Source organism: Plectropomus leopardus, chromosome 19 (genome assembly GCF_026936395.1).
Source record: "Plectropomus leopardus strain MGB_pleo_1.0 chromosome 19, ASM2693639v1, whole genome shotgun sequence".
Lineage (NCBI taxonomy): Eukaryota > Metazoa > Chordata > Actinopteri > Perciformes > Serranidae > Plectropomus > Plectropomus leopardus.
The window spans coordinates 23,877,971-23,898,073 of NC_142194.1; the positions used below are offsets into that span (position 1 = coordinate 23,877,971).

General features: G+C 38.0%; 1 protein-coding gene across 1 annotated transcript; it reads left to right on the plus strand.

Annotated features, from left to right (window-relative positions):
* The first annotated feature begins 2,036 nt into the window (after positions 1–2,036).
* Positions 2,037–11,468, plus strand: LOC121958920 (dexamethasone-induced Ras-related protein 1-like). Its single transcript, XM_042508103.2, has 3 exons — positions 2,037–2,760; positions 9,632–10,151; positions 10,387–11,468. The coding sequence occupies exons 2-3, from the start codon at positions 9,881–9,883 to the stop codon at positions 10,914–10,916; spliced, it is 801 nt and encodes a 266-aa protein (XP_042364037.1). The 5' UTR covers positions 2,037–2,760; positions 9,632–9,880; the 3' UTR covers positions 10,917–11,468.
* Positions 11,469–20,103: the final 8,635 nt, after the last annotated feature.

A 20,103-nucleotide genomic window follows, 5' to 3' on the forward strand; every position in this document is an offset into this window, starting at 1 on the left:
ATTTATGATTGCTGGCCTCAATATTTTTTTATCAGCAACCTCGGAACTTTGACATCACATCCTTTTCTACACTCTGACATTTTGTTGGCTTATGTGACTGTACCAGCTTGAGAAAATTACAGTTGATCTACCCAGCAATTTCGGTTGTTACTGTTTTTATGGCAGGCAGCAGTGGCTTAAAATTGCCACCAGAAAACACCAACAGCACAAAAATGAAGGCATTCTCACCAGAGTGCAGAATACCAACAAAGGAAAAAATGAATGGAAATGCAAAGATATTTCTCTCATACATTACAGTGGGGTTTTCACCTCATCTTGACACAATTTCACTGAGAATTAGACTCTTAGTTTACATATGGTATAGCGAATCTACTAAGTAAAACAACTACCAAAACAGACTTTAAAGACAATACATTTACACTTTGTTTTAATGTAAATACAGCATTTTAAAAATATATTTGATTTCTGTCACGTTTCACTTTTCCTCCCACTATAACCCATCAGCCTTCTGTGCACTGATCATATAAAATGAAGCCTGAGTGAGCAAGAAGAGCAGCAATTTCAGTGAGTGTTCTCTAACACTCGCTTTCCTACAGCGAGCAGTTACTTGCGTCAGAGAGTAGAGCAACACAGACAGCCTGAAACACACTTCCATTGCCTGACTGATGTCAGACATACATGGTGGAATAAAGGTGTAAGGCCACTAAGACTATATAGCTTTTATATGAGAAACTAAGAATACTAGTCTCACGTCACCACCCTCTTCGCTCAATACCCTCATGCAAATGTAAAAACCAAAATAAAACTCAAAGCTTATATGAACTTGAATAAAGCATTTATACACGAGGGAGAAACACAAAAGAGATGAGTCTAAATGCTTTCAGTTGAAGTTACGTAAATGAGGCCTTTTAACTCTATAGACAGAGGATGCTTTTTCATTTCCTTGCATAGACGACGAAAGCAAAAATTAAAGTGTCATTATTCTAGAAATACTATATATCTGTTAATTATAAAAGATTACCAAGGGAGAATGGTATGATAATTTCTCATACACCTGGTTATGATATTTGGCTCATATTTCCAAAGGGAGATTGAAGTTGATTAAAAACCTTTGCTGCATGTGATGATACAATAGTAAACAGTTCTTTGGGCTAGTCAGTCACAGATGATGACAATTTTTGGGTTACTTGTATGAAAGTATTCACCCCATTGTTGGATTTCTGTTTTAATACATTACAGCCTGTACTTTAAAATGATTTATATTTTGATTTTTTTTTTGTCATAGACCCACACAATGACAATTACACAATTATACACAGCATTATGTAATGTTAACGTTAAGCTAACTATGACAATAAAAGGAACGAACGTTAACATAAACTTTTGTTAACATTAGCCTACATATGAACACTAGCTTGCAGCCCTGCAAAATGAACTGTTTTCCCAACATTAGTTTGATGTTATTCGATGAAAACACACAATGCCATGCAGCTAGATGTTCATTTTGCTATTCAATTCCCCAATATTTGTGTCTCATTTTAAACAATTTAAACTTAATTCATATTCAGTACTTGCACTCTGTTCAGAGTCCTAGTGTCTTCCCTCTCCAACCTTTCAAATATGCTTCAATCTTTATTTTACCTGATAATGAGCTAATTATGCTGATTACACATTGTCCTGCATGCAACTCTTAGCAACCAGGTTGAATTGCAAGGCAGAAAGTACCTATTTGAGTAGACTATGCTATTTAAAGTTTTTGGTATTTGGTTGAAATAACCCTTTTAAAATGCAAGTACTTGTTTAATATGCTCATAAAGTAATATTTTGGTGGAATAAACCTTTAAAGTATCCTCCTGTATTTTTACGTTCATCCATATCACTGGGCGGCGCTGCTGCGTAAAATAAAGCTGGAGCCCGAAGCCCCACGATAGCGTCATCTGCGTTTGCCGCGTTGATTGGCTAATATTTCAGAGAGGAAAACATGATTGGCTGGCTGGCTGTCTGTTCAGTCTCGCGCTGCTGACACTGGCTGTGAACTTTTACTCGCCGGCAAGACGAAAATGAATTAAGTGGATTTCTTACTGGAGCACAGGTTTGAAACCATTAACTTGCAGGGAAGGTTGGAATTAAAGCGCCTGGGTGCCCACCTAAGAGATATTGTACTTACTCAAACTTCTGGTGAAACAAAACCTGTATTTAACGTGGAGTGGTTTTCGAATAAAAAACAATGGCTAACCGTTAGCATCGAAAAGAAAGCCCTCTTCTGTTTTCCCATGTTTGGTGGTTTGGTGGAGACAGCACCTGTTCAAGGACGGTTTCGAAGATTTCAAACGTCTTTCTGAGAGGACTGCGAACAAGAAAAGCATCAAGATCAGCTGGAAAATGCCGTGAAACTGGGCTAACATGGAAGAGTTGACAGTGCATACAGGCGCTCCATTGAGCAGCAAAACCAACAGGTGGAGGATAACAGGCACATGCTAGGTCGGATCATAACATGTATTAAACCCTGTGGAAAATGTGAAACAGCGCTGCGGGGCCAAGATGGGTCGACAGAGTCTCTAAACTCGGGAATATTCAAATGCATTTTTGAGACCATGTGTGAGGGTGATTAGAGGCTTCAGAACCACTACTACGCATCTTTAAAGGGACATCCAGCACTACACAAAATGAACTGTATGTGTACATGGAGGAGATAGCCAAACAAGTGGAGGAGACATCTACTCTGTGTGACACTACACAGGCAAAGGAACAACTGCCATGGTGAGTAAAAGCATATTTAATCTCATTTTTGGCTGGATTAATTGGTATAGATGGTGACCAGTGTCAGTTTGGAATTATCTAAGAGGTTGTTGTCAATGGATCAGATGTCTGGACGCCTTGTTTTTTGCCCTCAGTGGTGTTGAGCTTTTTGCTCTTGCCATGATTGCCAAGTAGGGTTATTCGTTGAGCTCCATTGTGTTGGTTTATGCTGATGGAACATTGCATTCTAAATGAAGGCTTGTGACAGTGGTAACAATCTCAGCTGATCTCTCTTTCTCTGTCTCTCTATCTCTCTCTCTTCCCCTCTCCTTCAATGCATGTTTGCAATATGTATTGGAAACATGCCACTCTGCACTCTTTCCTTAAGAGTGTTTAGTGGAGCCGTGCACGACCCCTTGATATGTTAAAAAAAAAAAAAAATCAAAAATTGCTACTTGTTTTCCCAGTATTTAGGGTGCCAGCTGGTTGGTGGTGCCCCGCCATTTTTTGACAATGTCTTTATGATTTTTTTTACAACTCAGTCTGTATCGTAGCATTGTGCTGCAGGTTTTAACATTACAACCACACATAAACAGAAGCACATACTCAGACACCCACCCACCCTTACAAACACATTAACAGATGTTCTTTCTCTCTTTTGACATTTCTCTTGTTATATAATCAAGGTCAGTATAGAGCCTAAGGCTACATCTTATAAAAAAAATAAAATTGAATGGTATTTCTAACACTGGGAAGGAAAAAAGAAGAAGAATAAAAAAACACCCCGCCATTTTTTTGCATATAGACACTCCACTGATAACATGGGTTGCCAGATCTGGTTGGTAAGCACCACTAAATCATCTGAATAAACACATTTTATCCCGCTATTTGATTCATACACACAAAAAAGTAAGCATGATATTTTTTTGTTTTTGAAGGATGTGCATAATGTAACTAATTTTTTATTTTTTTCCAACATCTCTGCTTGTTTCTTGTGAACCAAACAGCAGCAGTAAGGCTTCAGTCTGAATTAGCAAAAAACATCCGTTATTTGTCTCTCATACCTCATTTTCAAGCTTTTCACTTCCTTTCCTGGTGTTATAACAAAAAAGAAAAAGAAAATATTTATGTCCACTCACAAATCCTTTAAACTTTCAGATAATTTCTGCAACAGTTAAGAAAAGAAGAGTTGCATTGTTTGAATCCAAAATTTAGGCTCTTTTGAGCTCATAAGTAGGTCAAAGTGATGTTAAACCACGCATGATTAAAATTTATTCCTCTTTCTTAAGTTCATGAACTCATTTAAATGTTGTTCTCTGCAACAGAGGCCTTGGAGAAAAAAATACCTTTTCTACAGCCACCTGGCTTTCATCGCGTTTGTGCTGTCACATCTCTATCAAACAGTATCTGTAGCTACAAAAACACCAGCTGCAGCACAGCAGTCGCCAATTTAGATATGCCACATTACACTGAGTGCTCCCTGAGACCATGCTGGACTTCTCTTTTTGGAATAATTAAAGTGCTAGTGTAGTTTAATTGAGGTAACATTTGGGTATTTGCATGTTAAGTTCAGAAAAAGACAATTTGCCACACTACCCACACACAAAAACAGCCACTATGAGCTTTGGTCTTTTGGAGCTGAACAGTGTGTACTATTTTTCTGAAATATCCTTTTTAAGTGTGATATAAACATGTGATTTTTACCCGCATGGTTCAGATTATCATGCTACTTAGTCTCATGATAACTGTAACTTTTATAACCTTTCTTATTTGTTCCACAACAATTTCTTTATAGCCGTGCTTGTGGCTCTAGGTTTTGGTTGGTTGGTTGTTGGTTGGTTGGTTGGTTGGTTGGTTGGTTGGTTGGTTGTTGGTTGGTGGTTGGTTGGTTGGTTGTTGGTTGGTTGGTTGTTGGTTGGTTGGTTGGTTGGTTGGTTGATCAGTCGGTACACTACGTTGGACTAGAGTAAGTATTCCAACAACTGTTGGATGGATTGCCAAGAAACTGATTAACTCTTTAATGTTCCTCTCAGTATCAACTTTGGAAATCCCTTGGTGTTTAACCTAGTAAACCCATCTATGAGGCAGTGCAATATGTAGGAGAATATACCCACTTACTTCTTGGTAGCCTACCCATCTAGCTAGTTGTACACCCACCCAGGCTGTTTTCATGCACTGATTGTATTTTTGCCCAAAAAAAGTGATGCATGAGAATCCACGGATAATCCACGAAATCAAGCTTTTTTTCCCCAGGTTATTTTTTTAGTTGTTTTGGGATTTTCATTTTTTTTTCTTTATTTTTCTTATTTATTTAAAAGTGTTTTTGTCTTATTTTCGGGTATTTACTGGTTACGTCTTACAAACTTTTACTCATATCTTGCTAATTTGTGTCCATCTATTAAGTTGCTCATTGCCTCCTTTTCATGCTTTTGAAAAAAGAAATTCAAGCCAATTCATCCAGGTTAAAAAAAGTTAAATTGCTCATATTAGTCTTTATTCACTCAGTCAATTTATTATTAACTTTGTTTTCTTGGTATTGGGGGTTTCATCCCCTCCTGTGTTCCTGTACTGTCTTTCTGTCATTTGTCCGTCTACACACCTGCACTGCATCGGCCTTGTTAGTTGTAACCTGCTCCACACCAATTTTTCACACCAATTCTTCCTTTTAATCACTGTTTTCTCCTCACCTGAGCCTCTCTGTCCTTTTCTCCAACTGCACGTCATCCCATCATCAGAAGACTTTGTATTTAAGTTGTGGTTTTCACTTCAGTCTGTTTGATTCTCGATTTTGTTGTGATTTCTTCTTCTCTCCTCCAACTTTAAATAAAGGGTGATCTGTCTGCGTTTCTGTTGCCTGCAGAGAACCCAGGTAATCTAAGATTTGGGCTAAATTTGATCAGATTGGCAACCTAGATTGACATCAGTTTTCTTGTGCTGCATTTAGATGCCTTTCACAATCATTTGAAACCTGCAACTTGGCAAAAAAAAGTCAACGAAACTGCAAAACATGGGCAAGGACATGATCTGAAAATTTGCTGTGATAGATTATTAGATGTTATATATAGAAAATTCCACAAAACTGTATTTATAAGGCTTTTAGTTATATATATATTTTTTTTAACAAGAAAGTTAAAACAAAATTTAGCACTTCCTTGCAGTCATTCTTCTGGTTTTTTTTATTTTTTTTTTTTACAAATTTCTTGATCTTGAATTTTTGGGCCATTTCTTGTTGCTTGTCACCCTTCCATGATTTTGAAAGTGATTTGTTTTTTGCACAGGTCATGATTACTAATCAATCACCTAATGATCAACTATTTGGCTGTTGGAAAGTTTGGCTTACTGTCTCTGGTTAATTTGAATGAAGCACTACATTACATGTGGATCTGAAGAATTTTCGCTCTCTGATCACAGCCCAGTCATACAGGAGGTAGATTAAAAGCAGGTGTTAACGGAGTGGATATATTTAATAGTTAACGGCAGTGATTGTGCTGTCTTCACAAACTACATTTCCCATGTTGTCTGTATCTCTCACTGTCTTTTATGAGCTGCCCAACAGAAGTCATATTTGCTCGCTGTCTGCACCATTTGTTTTCCCACTCTCCTCTGCGTTTCCTGCTTCACTGCTGTACTACAGTCCACCCATCCTCCCGCGCACTGTCATTATCTATCAGCCAGCCACACATGCCACCTCTTCCTCATCACTGCTGTTCACAAAAAAATCAACTTGCAGCTCAAATATTTGTTCCTTGCCTGATGTTCCTGAGATGGAATGAAAGAGGAAGAGCTGACTGAAGGGAACTGTTTAAATAGTTTTCCACTCTGAACATCAGTGATTTTTCATTGTATCTTTATTTAACTTTTTTATCTTTTACTTTGTTTTTTGTATCACTGTTAAATATTTTTATTTATTTATTTAACATAGTTAATACATAGTTTTACTTTTGATCTTTTACTTCTATTTTTTGTATAACTGTTAATTCTATTTTACTTGTATCTTTATTTATTTTTATTTATTTATCATAGTTATATTTTCAACTGCAGTATTTTATTATTATTATTATTATTATTATTATTATTATTATTATTATTATTATTATTATTATTATTTAAATTAGGTATTTACCTACATAATGTATATATACTTGTCTTGAAATGGACATTGAAACCATATATATATATATATATATATATATATATATATATATATATATATATATACACACATGTCCAGGTCATCTGACACAGTGGCTCAGTGTGGACATCTTGTTAATCTTAGCAGGATGCCTCAGGAAAAAGAAAAACATCAAGGCTGACTCTTTGACGCACTCTGTAGTTTGTTAACCTGAGCTGACACGGACACGGACAATACACGTACTGATTACCCAGGAGCGTGAAGTCTCAGGGGCCAGTCACACGATCAAGGGGAGTTATTTTGGTGGAAACCGGAGTGGGACACATCGATCTGGTTGCAGCTTGGTTTGGTCAGTGATCCCAGTTCACACCCAGTTGGACTCACAAAGAGTTGCTTTAAGGACAAATTTTAGTTTTCTTAAAGCTCAGTTCGGAGTCTTTGCTGTCACTAAATCTGACTTGTGTTGAAGATTCTGTGTTCATACTGTAAGAGATCATTAATCTGTCTTATCGGACTAAGCAATATATTTATATTGTGGCGACCATGATATGATACAAGATAATGTCATAGATTTGGGACATCATAATACCATCAGTGTTGTCTTTTCCTGGTTTTGAACTTCCTGGACTGTTCTAGCGATACTGATAAATATTGCCACTTGATGATGGGACTTTCACGTCTAGATGTGACATACTAGGCATCCTCCTGCGTCTGTTGTTGACATCCCATGTGTCAGTTTATGCCTGCTAAATGCATTAAGTCTAAAAGGGTTAATGTTTTGGGGGGTGGTGTGTGAGACTCAGCCTAAAAATCTGAGCATCAAACACTTGATTTTCTGCATTCTGGTGAACTTTTCTGCAGCAATTTGCAACTTTTCTGCATCAATTGTTGGTATAAATGACTTTAATTTTATCAAAATAAATGCTCTCTGTTGCCTTCATGTTCTTATTTAGGGGGACAAATGTACATGTACATTTAAATATTGAGGGGCCCGTGTCCCCTGTGTCCACCCTGAAAACTACACCGATGGTAAAAAGTACATTAACCTCTAGTCTCGAATTCTGTCTTCTCAACCTGTCCAAGCTCTCCCACACAGCTCTCAAAACACACTGTTTGAGTTCACATCCAGATCAGGACAGTGATAGTAGAGTGAACTGCTCCTTCCCTCCTCCTTGCTAAGGACAAATCATGTTTGTGCTGCAGAAAGTCATCCTTCACACCTGACTGAATGAGTCAGAATAAAGCAGCAAACACTCTTCACTTTTCAATCGACAGCTTTGAATCAACTCTTCTCGTGCCTCCAGTTTAACTCCATAACTGCCTGCTCCCTTCCACTCTCTGGAAACTCCAGTCAGTCAACCAAACACACGTCCTTTGTTTTTTTTATTGTAAATAAATGACTGCAGCAATTGACAGTTCTCTGCATTTGGCAGGATGGAAAAATCTACAAGATATGGAAGCTTTGTATTCCGATCCATCTGATTCATGCATACACACACACACACACACACACACACACACACACACACACAAATGTATGTCTCCCCTTTATCTTTTAAAAACACACGCACTCGTATACACAAGTGCCTTACAGAACCACTCTTACAGTAACTGGTTTATATATTTAAACCAGCAAAAGTAGTGTTATATCTTTATTTTATTTTTTTTGTCTGTGTTTTGTCTCCTTTCATTCCTCATCATCATTCCTTTCATAAAGGTAATTGGCAGCTATTTTGATGAACAGTCTTTTCAGTCTTGATTTTGAGTATTTTTACAGTGAGGTATTAGTACCTTAAAATCACCTTTTAAAACCAAATTCTATAGACTTCTTTGTGATATCATCTTTTTATTTATATTTTAAAAAATATAAATCTAAAGTATAAAAAATATAATCTATTAGTCTTTTTTGTCTTAATTTGTATTGACATTTTTCATCTGGGATATTGCATTATTTGTCCTCTTGTTTGAATTTTACCTTAAATTGACCCTAGTTTTGTCTTACTCGTGGCACTTTGTAAAATCTGTTTTTAAAGATGCTAATCAAATATTAGAGTTATTATTATTACTACTCCTTAAACGTAAGTAAAATAACTGAATTCTTCCTCCACCACTTGCTTCTGCCCTTTGCATCGATTAAAAAAAGATGTTTTTTTCATCTGGTAAATTTATCATGCCATTCACATGTGGGTACATTTGTACCGTGAGTGCCCCCCTTTGGTCACTTCGGTAACTGCAGCATCTCAATCCTGCAGCTCCTTCTGCCTGGTAACATAAAGCTGCAGCAGTCACTGAGGATGAATGAATGAATGAATGAATGAAGAAATGAATGAGTGTGACTTCATGTGCAATAGTGGTAAACACACAACTGTAGACTATTTTGGAAATATGGCAAGCATTAGAATAAACTGAAACAGTGCTGTTTGTCCGAACAAACATAAAAATTAAAATAAAAAAAACCTTTCGATATTTCAGGATCAGTGAGAACAAGATGTCTGTTTTGCAACATATTCTTGTTCAGTCTTGCAGAACTCATATCTGCTGTCTAGGTTTTATATTTTGAGAAACTGCCCAAAGGTTACCCTTTCAACACAGCGTGCCAAAGCGGGTTAAACGCCGGAAGACGCATCAATTATTTACTCGGTGGTGTTCTATGGAAGTTAGTATTTTGCACACTTGTCCTGTCCAATCGCCTTAAAGTTACACAATGTTTCGTCTTTGAATGGTCTGCTGGTCACTGTTCCCAGCTCTTGTATTTATTAGAAATGACAGACTGACGCACCGGAGGGAGATTGGTCCGTTTTCCCAGCGCTCAGTGAAGCCACCAGTTTCTCCTCACTGAGCTGTGACGCAGCCGGGAGGAGGGCTCCGCCGCGCGCATAAATAAGCAGCTCCTATACCGGACTTCAGACAGAAACACACAGCAGAGCCAAACGCGAGCATCTGAGCTGATAGAGGGCGGTTCAACTTGCCTTTTTACGCACAACATCCAGAGAAAAGCAAAGTGTAATCATGATCAAGAAGATGTCGCCGTCCGAAAGCGATTTTGACATCCCAGCAAAGAACTGCTACAGGATGGTGATTTTGGGATCCACCAAAGTTGGGAAAACGGCCATCGTGTCTCGTTTTCTGAACGGGAGGTTCGATGAGCAGTACACGCCGACCATCGAGGACTTTCACAGGAAACTGTACAGCATCAAGGGAGACGTTTACCAGCTTGACATACTGGATACATCAGGGAACCACCCTTTCCCCGCCATGAGGAGACTATCCATACTGACAGGTACTTATCCACATGCGTTTTACTGTTATTTTTGCATGAAGAATAGTTGCTATCACAGTTGTGCAAAAGCGCATTTAAATGCTACAAAAAGTACATCACCGTGCGCGCTGAGCGCATGGCTGCAGGGCGCACAAGTGCATGTGTAGGGTTAAAAAACACATGTTGCATCTCTAATATTTTGCACGTATTAAAAGCAAGACAGAAGTTTAACCAACGCATCCCTTTCTCCCTCCAGGCGACGTTTTCATCCTCGTCTTCAGTCTGGACAACAGAGACTCCTTCCAGGAGGTGCAGCGGCTCAAGCGTCAAATCTTCGAGACCAAGTCGTGCCTGAAAAACAAAATAAAAGAGAACATCGACGTGCCTCTGGTGATCTGCGGGAACAAGGGCGACCGAGAGTTTTACCGGGAGGTGCAGCAGGAAGAGATCGAGCAGCTGGTGGCTGGGGACGAGAAGTGCGCTTACTTCGAGATCTCCGCCAAGCGCAACGAGAACGTGGATAAGATGTTTCAGACTCTGTTCACCCTGGCCAAGCTACCTCACGAAATGAGCCCCGACCTCCACCGGAAAGTGTCCGTGCAGTACTGCGACATGCTGCACAGAAAGTCGCTCAAAAACAAGAAGATGAAGGACATTGGGGAGGCGTATGGTATGGTGACTCCGTGCGCACGGAGACCCAGCGTGCACAGCGATCTCATGTACATTAAAGAGAAAGCTATAGGCGGCGGCCAGGGGAAAGACAAAGAGAGATGTGTGATCAGCTAAGCAGAGCGTGATGCATAAACTCAACACAGATCTTTGAATGAAGGAACCTGGTGCGTCAGCTTGAGAGGCGACCCGTGCAGCCGGCTGCGCTCAGACTGACACGGGAGGTGTGGAGACGCAGGGGCCGCCGCCGCGCGCTCTGACACAGGCGCCCTCTCCAGGGACACTGACTGGACACGCGAGTCCGCTCGGAGAAAACGCAAAACAGACATTTTAGAGAATGTTTGCTTGTGCTGTCAATCAGAGCCCAATGTGACGTGGCTTCATACCTTGTGAGACTCGCGCATCAATGCGTAAAATGTGTTTTGTTGACGTCATGCCTTTACAGATGCCAAAGGGGAGAGAGAATAGACCCTTGGCTCAGAAAGTGCAATGTTTGGGGGGGTGGGGTTGTTGTTTACATCTTATCATATATTTTCTAATTGCTCAGTACACTTGAATGTTTCGTTGCAATCTGAACTATTTTTTATTGTGAATGTATATTTATTGTTAATGTCAGTTTTTGCAAAGGACTCCAACAAAATCTTAATATAATTAAAAAACTGAAAGTTATTTTGCATTGTTTCTCATTCTTTTATATCACATTAATTCTGTGCTGTTGACCTTTTTACACAAGACCCCTTAAACCACCTGCTATTCCCTTCATGTGTATCCAAAAGCCGCATGCAGTGACACACACACAAACACAAGTTTTTACCCCTGAGGTACCCTGTCCACTTCTGCATAATAATCATCAGTAAATGAAAGACACCTCTAAGTATTCAGAAAGGTATGTGTAACTGCTGTCAGACTGATGCAAATATCAAGAATGTGCAGATATATTGGAGGACATCAGAAAAAAGATCAGAAAAGCTGCAAAATACATAAACACACTCAATTCAAACCAGTTCTGTATGTGTACATGGATCCAAACAGAAATAATGCTCATCAAATAAAGAACACACAGAGAGGCTGCTGTAATTCTTCTGACAAAACAGCCTTTCATGGTTGTTTGAACAGGATCCAGTGTTTAGCAGATATAAAAACAGAATATGAAACCATAATATTGGTATAGAGGTTCGAAATCTGATCTGTTTGCATCATTGTGACTCTGCGTTTGCTAAAATAAACCAAATCCTAAGCTCTAATGAATACACGTGAATGAAGTGGACCTGAAAATTGACCGAAAATCACGCACTCAAAATAGTGCCCTCAAGCACAAAAATTAACAAATTTCTTGATATATGTGAATATTCATATGCACAAACACATCAATGAGATATACTGTACATCATTTATAGTATATTTCATACTTTATTCTATACACTGTGAAATCTTACAAGTTCAGTTAATTTAAAAAAAATCCAGGAAACTGATTGCCTTGAAAAATGTTAGTAAATTACAGTCTTAATGTGTAGTAATAGTAATAGTAGTAGTTTACTTAAAATTAAGTTATATTGAATTAATTTTGTGAAATTGTTGCAACCTAAAAATGACAAAACATTTTTAGATATATAGTAATCATAAGTTAAGATGAACAGTTATTCTTATCGTTCTTTTTCAAGGCACTTGGGTTCCAATATTATTTTACGTTAAATCAATTTGTCAGATTTCACAGCATTTATGTTACCTGTTTATGTTACCTGATTTTTTATGATATTTCTTTTAATATGTTTATGTGATGCACCAATAACCAAGGCAAATTCCTAGTATGAGAAAAAAAAAACACAGACACAAAACACGCACAAAAGACACAAAACAACCACAAAGAGACAACAACTACAAAGTAACACAAAACAACTATAAAGAGATACGAAATGACTACGAAGCAAAACAAAACAACTACAAAGAGACACATAACAACTATTAAGACATAGAAAACTACAGAGCGACATAAATTGACCAGAAAAAAGGACAAAATTACAGCAATAAGATACTTAGACAAGATGGAAAACTACAACAGTCTGTGTCCTGCCACTATGTAGGAGAGATGATGGGGCCTTTTGCATAACTGTGGACCCCATTGTCTCATAATCCAGCTCACAATTGTTTTTCAGATAATTTTTTCCTCATATTTGATTTACGTCTCTGGGTGGAACTTATGTGGCCTATAGGAAGACCCGCCACTGCCTCTCATGTATTTAAAAAACAGGCGGAAAAACAAACACACAGTTCGCTGGCAAATTATTACGCCCTGCAGCCTCCAAACAAACCATACAGTTTGTTCTCATCATGATTTTAATTCTGCGTTATTTGCACCAGCTTTTAGAAGTTCAACTTTTTCCTCTGCTGGGATGAACCAGAAACACACTGTACAGTTCTTTCCCTCTCTCTCTGTGACATCAGCAATAACACACACACACACACACACACACACACACACACACACAGCATCCTGCATCATCCTGCGCATGTGTGAGAGGGAGGTGTGTAAGGAGTCAGGGACACACGGCGTGTACTGTAACACTGCCCTGCTACTAATCAGTAACACTATGTGCTCTCCTCCTTGTTGCATTCATTATGAAGACACACAATTATGGTGTTTATTATCATGCATCATTGTCTCTATTAGCTGGAGAGCAACATTTTTTTTCTTCTCCTGTTGATCTCTAATTTGAGGACCATTCCAAGAAAATACAAAAACATCATTAATGAGATCACGCTGTACAATTGACACCCAGGATATCACTTTGAAGTGATTCATAGCGACATTGCATGTATTTTATTTTATTTATTTTTTTATTAACACCATCACCATCCCATATGGCAAAAGCATAAGCCTCTGCACAAGCGTCACAGGGGAAAGAGGAAGGCCAGTGTCACAGTGTGGAGAAATACAGCATGTACCAAAGAGTACACAGCAGAACAATGAGTGGATGAAGATGGGTTAATGCAGGAATTCTTCTTTGGAATGTGTTGGCAAAATATCATTATCTGAAAAAAAATAATCTCTACAAATTCATCTACTTGATTTTCTACTCTATTTACAAATTTGTCTGCACACTCAGATCAATTTTCTGTACACATTTACAAATTGTTGCACAAATTTACAGTTGTTGGTTTGTACTAATGTTCCAAAAGGAATGCACATAATAACAAATAAAATTACATCAAGGCATTAAATTTAAAGGCTAAACAAAGGTACGTATTTACACATTTGCCTCAACATTTACATATTTATGTGCACATTCACAGGTTTTTTTCATGCACGTACACATTTGTGTGTACATGCACAAATCAATTTTGTCCTCACATTTACAGATTAAAGTACACATGTACACAGAAGTCTACATATTAACAGATCTAGTTCATTTGTGCTGATTTATTTTAGTCCTTAACAATTTCTAAGAGGAATGCACATAATAAAAAATAAATGACATTTTATAGGTCTATGTAAGCATTTACAGATTTCTCTACCCATTTGCAGATCTATGTATGCATTGGCAGATTTGTCCTCAGATATACAGATCTCTGTGTGCATTTACAGATTTTCCTACACATTTATCGATTTCTATACACATTTGTCTACACATACAGATCTATGTGTGCATTTGAAGATTTTCGCCTACTCATTTACAGATTTATATACATATTTACAAATTTGTCTTTATATTTACAGATCTATGTGTGCATTTGAAGATTTTTGTCAACAAATTTACAGATTTATATACACATTTATACGTTTGTCTTCACGTATACGTGTTCACATTTAAAGATTTTTCTTTTTACATTTAAATATTTATATATGCATTTATAGATCTATGTAAGCATTTACAGATTTCTCTTCCCATTTGCAGATAGATGTACACATTTAAAGATTTGTCCACACATTTGCAGATCTATGTACACATTTGCAAAACTGCATACACAGATCTATGATCACGTTTACACATTTGTCTACATATGTACAGATCTATGTATGCATATAGAGATTTGGCTATGCATTTGAAGTTTTATGTACACACTTAACATATCTATATTTGCATTTACAGATTTGTCTAGTCATTTACAGATCTAGGTACACATATACATATTTGTCTACACATGAACAGACTTATGTCCACATCTATCATCCTTTTTTTTTAACAATCTTAACTAAGTTTCAGAATGCTAAAGGAGTGGAATGCTTAATTGGTAGGATATCTAAAAAATGGAAAACTTATTGATCTATCTAGTATGATACCTCTTGTTCAGCAAGCTTCAGGCACTTAAGGGCGACAGCACTGTTTTGTTTTTGCTTTTTTACAGTCAGCATAAAGTGAATTAAACCATAGTTTGAGCTTAACTGCTTGTAATGGTCGGATATCCACAGAGATCCAAACTTTAGTTCCCCGGTTTCTTTGCTAATCAGGAGCTATGGGGTGCACCCGCGCTGTTCTCCTCAGCTGCTGCAGTCAGCCGGCTGGCAGGTTATAAAGGGAGGTGGACTTGACCTGCTCAGTTGGTTGTGTGTCTCCAGAGAGTGACCAACCTTCAGTGGGCTTTCTGTGTTTTTTGTTTTGAGTGGATATTGGAGTTGAGTGTGTGTTGAGAGTGTGATTCTTCTTTTGGCCATTCACCCCCCATTCAGTGAGACCACCACTTTACTTTCATTTTGGGAACAATTCTGCTGTTTGTCTATCATTTTGATTGATAAAGAGGGTGGCTGTAGAGAGTTTTAATCCCACACCACCTCTGACAAACCAAAGGGACAAATTTTGTTTTCACTCTCTTGTCCTGCAACCCATGTCCTCGAGACATGACATGCTTTTCTTGCTATGTTGGAAAAAAAAAAGATTAATTTCTTCAAATGGACAAACACACACATCTATTGTTTGGGATAAAAAAGGAAAGAAACTTCACACACAAGCCTTGTACTGTTGTGTACCAGACAAAACTTTGCTTATACTCAAACTTTGGGTGATGCCTGCTTCTTAGAAACTTAATTTCACAAATCAAGATCAATCATACAGATGTTTCAAGCTTTTTGCTCTTTGATCAGATGACAGAATCTGCATGTGATTGCTATATTGGGGAGCAATGACACAGTGAAAGTCTGTTGGATCCTGCTCATTCGACGCAATGTCGTCACTGACCTTAAACGCAGTACAGCACGGTTGGGAACATCAGGAAGTCAGCCAGAGAACTGAGGTGGCCTCTAACACGCAGCACTGTTGTCACAGTTATTCTGGGAGAGATTTAGAAATGGAGACAAGATGTCACACTGCAGCCTGGCAATCTGAGGAGAGTCATATCTGAGAGCTATCTGCGCTACTCAGGAGCCCTTCTGTGATTACTTTACCCAGGTGCTCCGGCAGCCAATCTATTAGACTCCAGCATTTCTAGGCCAACAAGCCATGCTTTGCTCTGAACATTTTGGTCTGTTTTTTTATTGGTATCTCATTTTTTTCCAGAATCTTTTTTTACTCCATGCTCGATTCACTTTGTATTGTCCATCATGCTGATGGCTGGATTTTAACTCAAGTCACAGGTTGTTCTCTGCTGCCCCCCCCCGAAAAAAAATCACCAGATGACGGTAACACAGAGATGAAATAGCTTTTTTTTTTCTTTTTTTTTTTTTTTTTGACGTATGTTGAATTTGGACATGTCTACAAAATGATATCATGAAGCTTGTTCTCATTCCGAACTCGTCAGTGCTCTGTCAGTGCTTTTGTCCGCATCCAACCATAACGCGGCTGGATGACTAATTTAAGAAATCTGTTTGGCTCAGAATGCAAGGTTTTTAATCTCAATCCATGATAAACATCTTTTTACAGTATTTTAGCTGTTTTTCTTACTGGAATTTTCATTGTTTTAAATGTGCAGATTGTAAAAGACAGATAACAGGTTCATGGAAATGTTACCTTTTTTGTGGCAGAAATAGCTTTTTTTTCTTTCATTGCATGTAAACATGAATTTCAGACTGTTTGCGAGGCAGTATGTCAATATTTATCCATATCTTAAATATGCTAAGCTTTGACATGATAAAGAAAACAAATCATTCATATGAAAAAAATAATTATACTGGTCTGATTTCCGCTATTATAAGTGCAAAAACTGGTCTGTGTGTTATTGTTGAGGTTTAGTGCAAAATGACTTCACAAATAAAACCACCTCCATTTGTCAAACACCAGTGATGATTCCTGGAAATGTTCCTCCGTGCTGAATAAAGCTCCTGTATAGAAAATAAAGCATTTTAAATCACATTATTTACTTCTAGGTTCCAAGTAGCCTTCATTAAATTAGAGAAACTTAACGTCAGCCTCTCAGCTCAGGTCTGATTTCACAATAGTTAAATTCACTGTCCAGCGTTTCCCTCTGAGATAGGAAGCTTGCTCCCTTGTTTTCCTTGGCAGCCTCCTCAAATTAAATCTTCTCATAACAGACAGGTCAACTGGAAAATGTATACAACCCCAATTTGTCATAGCGACATAATTAAATAAAAACTAACCCAGAATGTTTGGCAACCTTTGAGCCCTCTGTGTTATGAGTCATCTTATGTAACAAGCAGCTACTGTATGAATACGCTACCCTCCAGACTCAGCTGGCTTTGATGAGAAATGCGCACTGGCATCATCTTGTCCTTCTGATATTTTCAGATTTTGCAGCGGGGGAAGGAGAGACCTTTATATTCAGGTTGACAGCCTGTGGATGCTTCTTACACAACACAGATTGTAGTTACACCAAACAGTCACTTCTTACACAAAATGATTTACTGATGCAGGGAAGATGAGTAGCTCAGTCTCTGGCAGCATCAGTCTTAATCCGTAATGTATTTATGTTCCAGCAGAGCACTGTAGCAGGCTCAGACATGCTAAGATCAAACTGATAGGACAGGCCTCAATTACACAGTAATGTAACAACATTATGTACACTCAAATTCACAGGGTCCACCTATTGTAGCTAAAATTATTGTTGTTTAATGCAACAGCCTGAGATCTATATAAAAAAAATTCTCATGGTTTATGTCTGATGTCAATGTTCAGTGCCAATGACTGTTAAATTTCAGTGGAAATTAAAGTTTATTTTAAAAAGACAGTGCGTGTAAAAAAACATAAATTAGCAAGCCGTCCCTGTGCATCCAAAACTGACATTGAAGGGGTACCTGGAGCGTATGTAAGGGGCCATTGCCCAGTCGCCAAATTTGATGAGTTGAGAGTGAGAATATGTTGTTTGGGCTATCAAAGGAGGCAGCGAATAATATGGCTGTTGTTTTGGGTCGTGCATTGATTGACATGCCGTCCAAAGTCGACACGGGAGGGGCAGCCTACCGAGGTTATCATAGAATAATGTGTGCGGCCAGGTCAGTGTTTGATGAACTTGGAGTAAAAATTTGTCGGAACGCCAAAGAAAACCCAAAAACTTTCAACACGTCAACTCAAGCTTGGAAAATGTGATGTGCATCATTCAGAATTTTATGATATTTTATAAAATAAAGTGATTAATCAGCAATGAAATTGGTGGATTCACTTATAATGAAAATCATCATGACTTGAAGTGGTGCAGTGTGGCTACAGAAGCAACCACTTTTATACTAACCCCCCCCCCAAAAAAAAAGATTAAACTGATTGTCAATATCAGGAGATAACTCAAAGCTAGGAAAGCAATTAAATGTGGCTGATGGTTATTCAAACTTCTCGACAAAGTTTTGTGACTTTGCAACAAACTTTTCATGCTCAATATGTAACAGATGCTCTCCACAGCCAGATTAAACCTTGCACCTCCAAATCACTGATTTCATCAGTACTTCATATTAACTCACTGGTTAAACTGCAAACAGAAAGCATGCCCTGCAGAAGTCAGTGTCGCCCTGCTGTGTCATGTCCAGACATATGAACTGAATGCATGCAATTATATTGAGTATGTAGGTGCAGTTACATCCCAACCAGGTTCAACCTGCACTCTGATGCACGTGAGCATGTTTTGTGAACGTGCGTGACTGTTGAATCATGTATACCAAACATGGCTACTGATTGATTGGTTGCATTCCAGCAGCAGCCACCCACATCGTCCTCCGGACACGGCAGCACATGATCGAGCTGACTCTGGTTAAGATATAACTGAGCCACAGGAAGTCATCTATATTTTCTTGAGTTTGCAGTAATGTGTTTGTGCAAATGAATGGCACAATTTATGTTTAATCAAGAATGTAATTGCCATATTTTATTCAGAATAAAACATGTTTACAGAGCAAAATAATCCATCACAGAGGATAATGTTTTATCATCATTGATATGATCATGTTGTTATCAGAGCTGCACTGCACTCCTGTCAGTCTGTGTCCCACAGAAGAACATGGAAACGCCTGGAAATAACATTTGTTCATACATTCTTGTTTGTTGTGTTTATACAAAAGCCAAAAATGGCCACGTCTGCAATGATTTTATTTAACCCTTTGAAACCCAAGCTTAATTTCTTTCAAAGGCATAAGAGAAGGAAGACAATAAGAGACCTAATAAGAAATGGCCAATTAGCAAAAATATTTTTAAAAGTTATAAGAAAATTACCTGAGAGTAAGCAACAAATAAGAAAAGTTATAAAAAATGAATAAAAGATCTAAAGAAAGTGTAAAAAAAAAAAAAAGAAAAATTCCGTAACATAATTTTAATGATAAAATGATACCATTCATACGATACTAAATACATACTTTCTGGACATTTTTTCCTCATTTCCTCTTGCTTGACACATTTTACCTTTTTTTAAATCCCCATTTTTTCTAATTTGAAAACAAATCAAACCAATTTTCTCGGGTTTCAGAGGTTGTGAACTCAGCACAGGAAAAGTGATGTCATTCCAGGTTTAAGGGGTTAATCTGTTGTCTCAACATCACAAGTTTTTGACAATAAAAATCTAAATATATACAGCACTCTGCAAAATGTTTGGCGGACATGTAAAGTGGAAAAGCAGAAGTACGTCTTAAGCCTGAACTGTCAATGATTCTGTTTTTCCCTCATTTTTTGTCTCCCTAACTTACAGACACGAACCTTAATGCACACGATGGTGCAAAACCCACAAACTAACACATGTGCTCAGAAATCACGAATCGCACGTGAAAATGGCTCACAGATCTAATTTTAGCGCAGCCATGCTGTCTGTCCATGCTTGCTCTGTGTGCCATGATGACTACTGCGTGTTTGTCTGTCTCGGTCCAGACTCAAGACAATGTCTGGCATCTAAATTTAACATTTTGCCACTCCTGAAATGTAGATGGCACTTTGTCTACTTGATT

Bases quoted from the DNA above. Each gene is read 5' to 3' on its own strand.
- LOC121958920 (XM_042508103.2), top strand. From the start codon at position 9,881: ATGATCAAGAAGATGTCGCCGTCCGAAAGCGATTTTGACATCCCAGCA. The intron at 10,152-10,386 runs GTACTTATCCAC...TTCTCCCTCCAG, and splicing joins GAGACTATCCATACTGACAG to GCGACGTTTTCATCCTCGTC.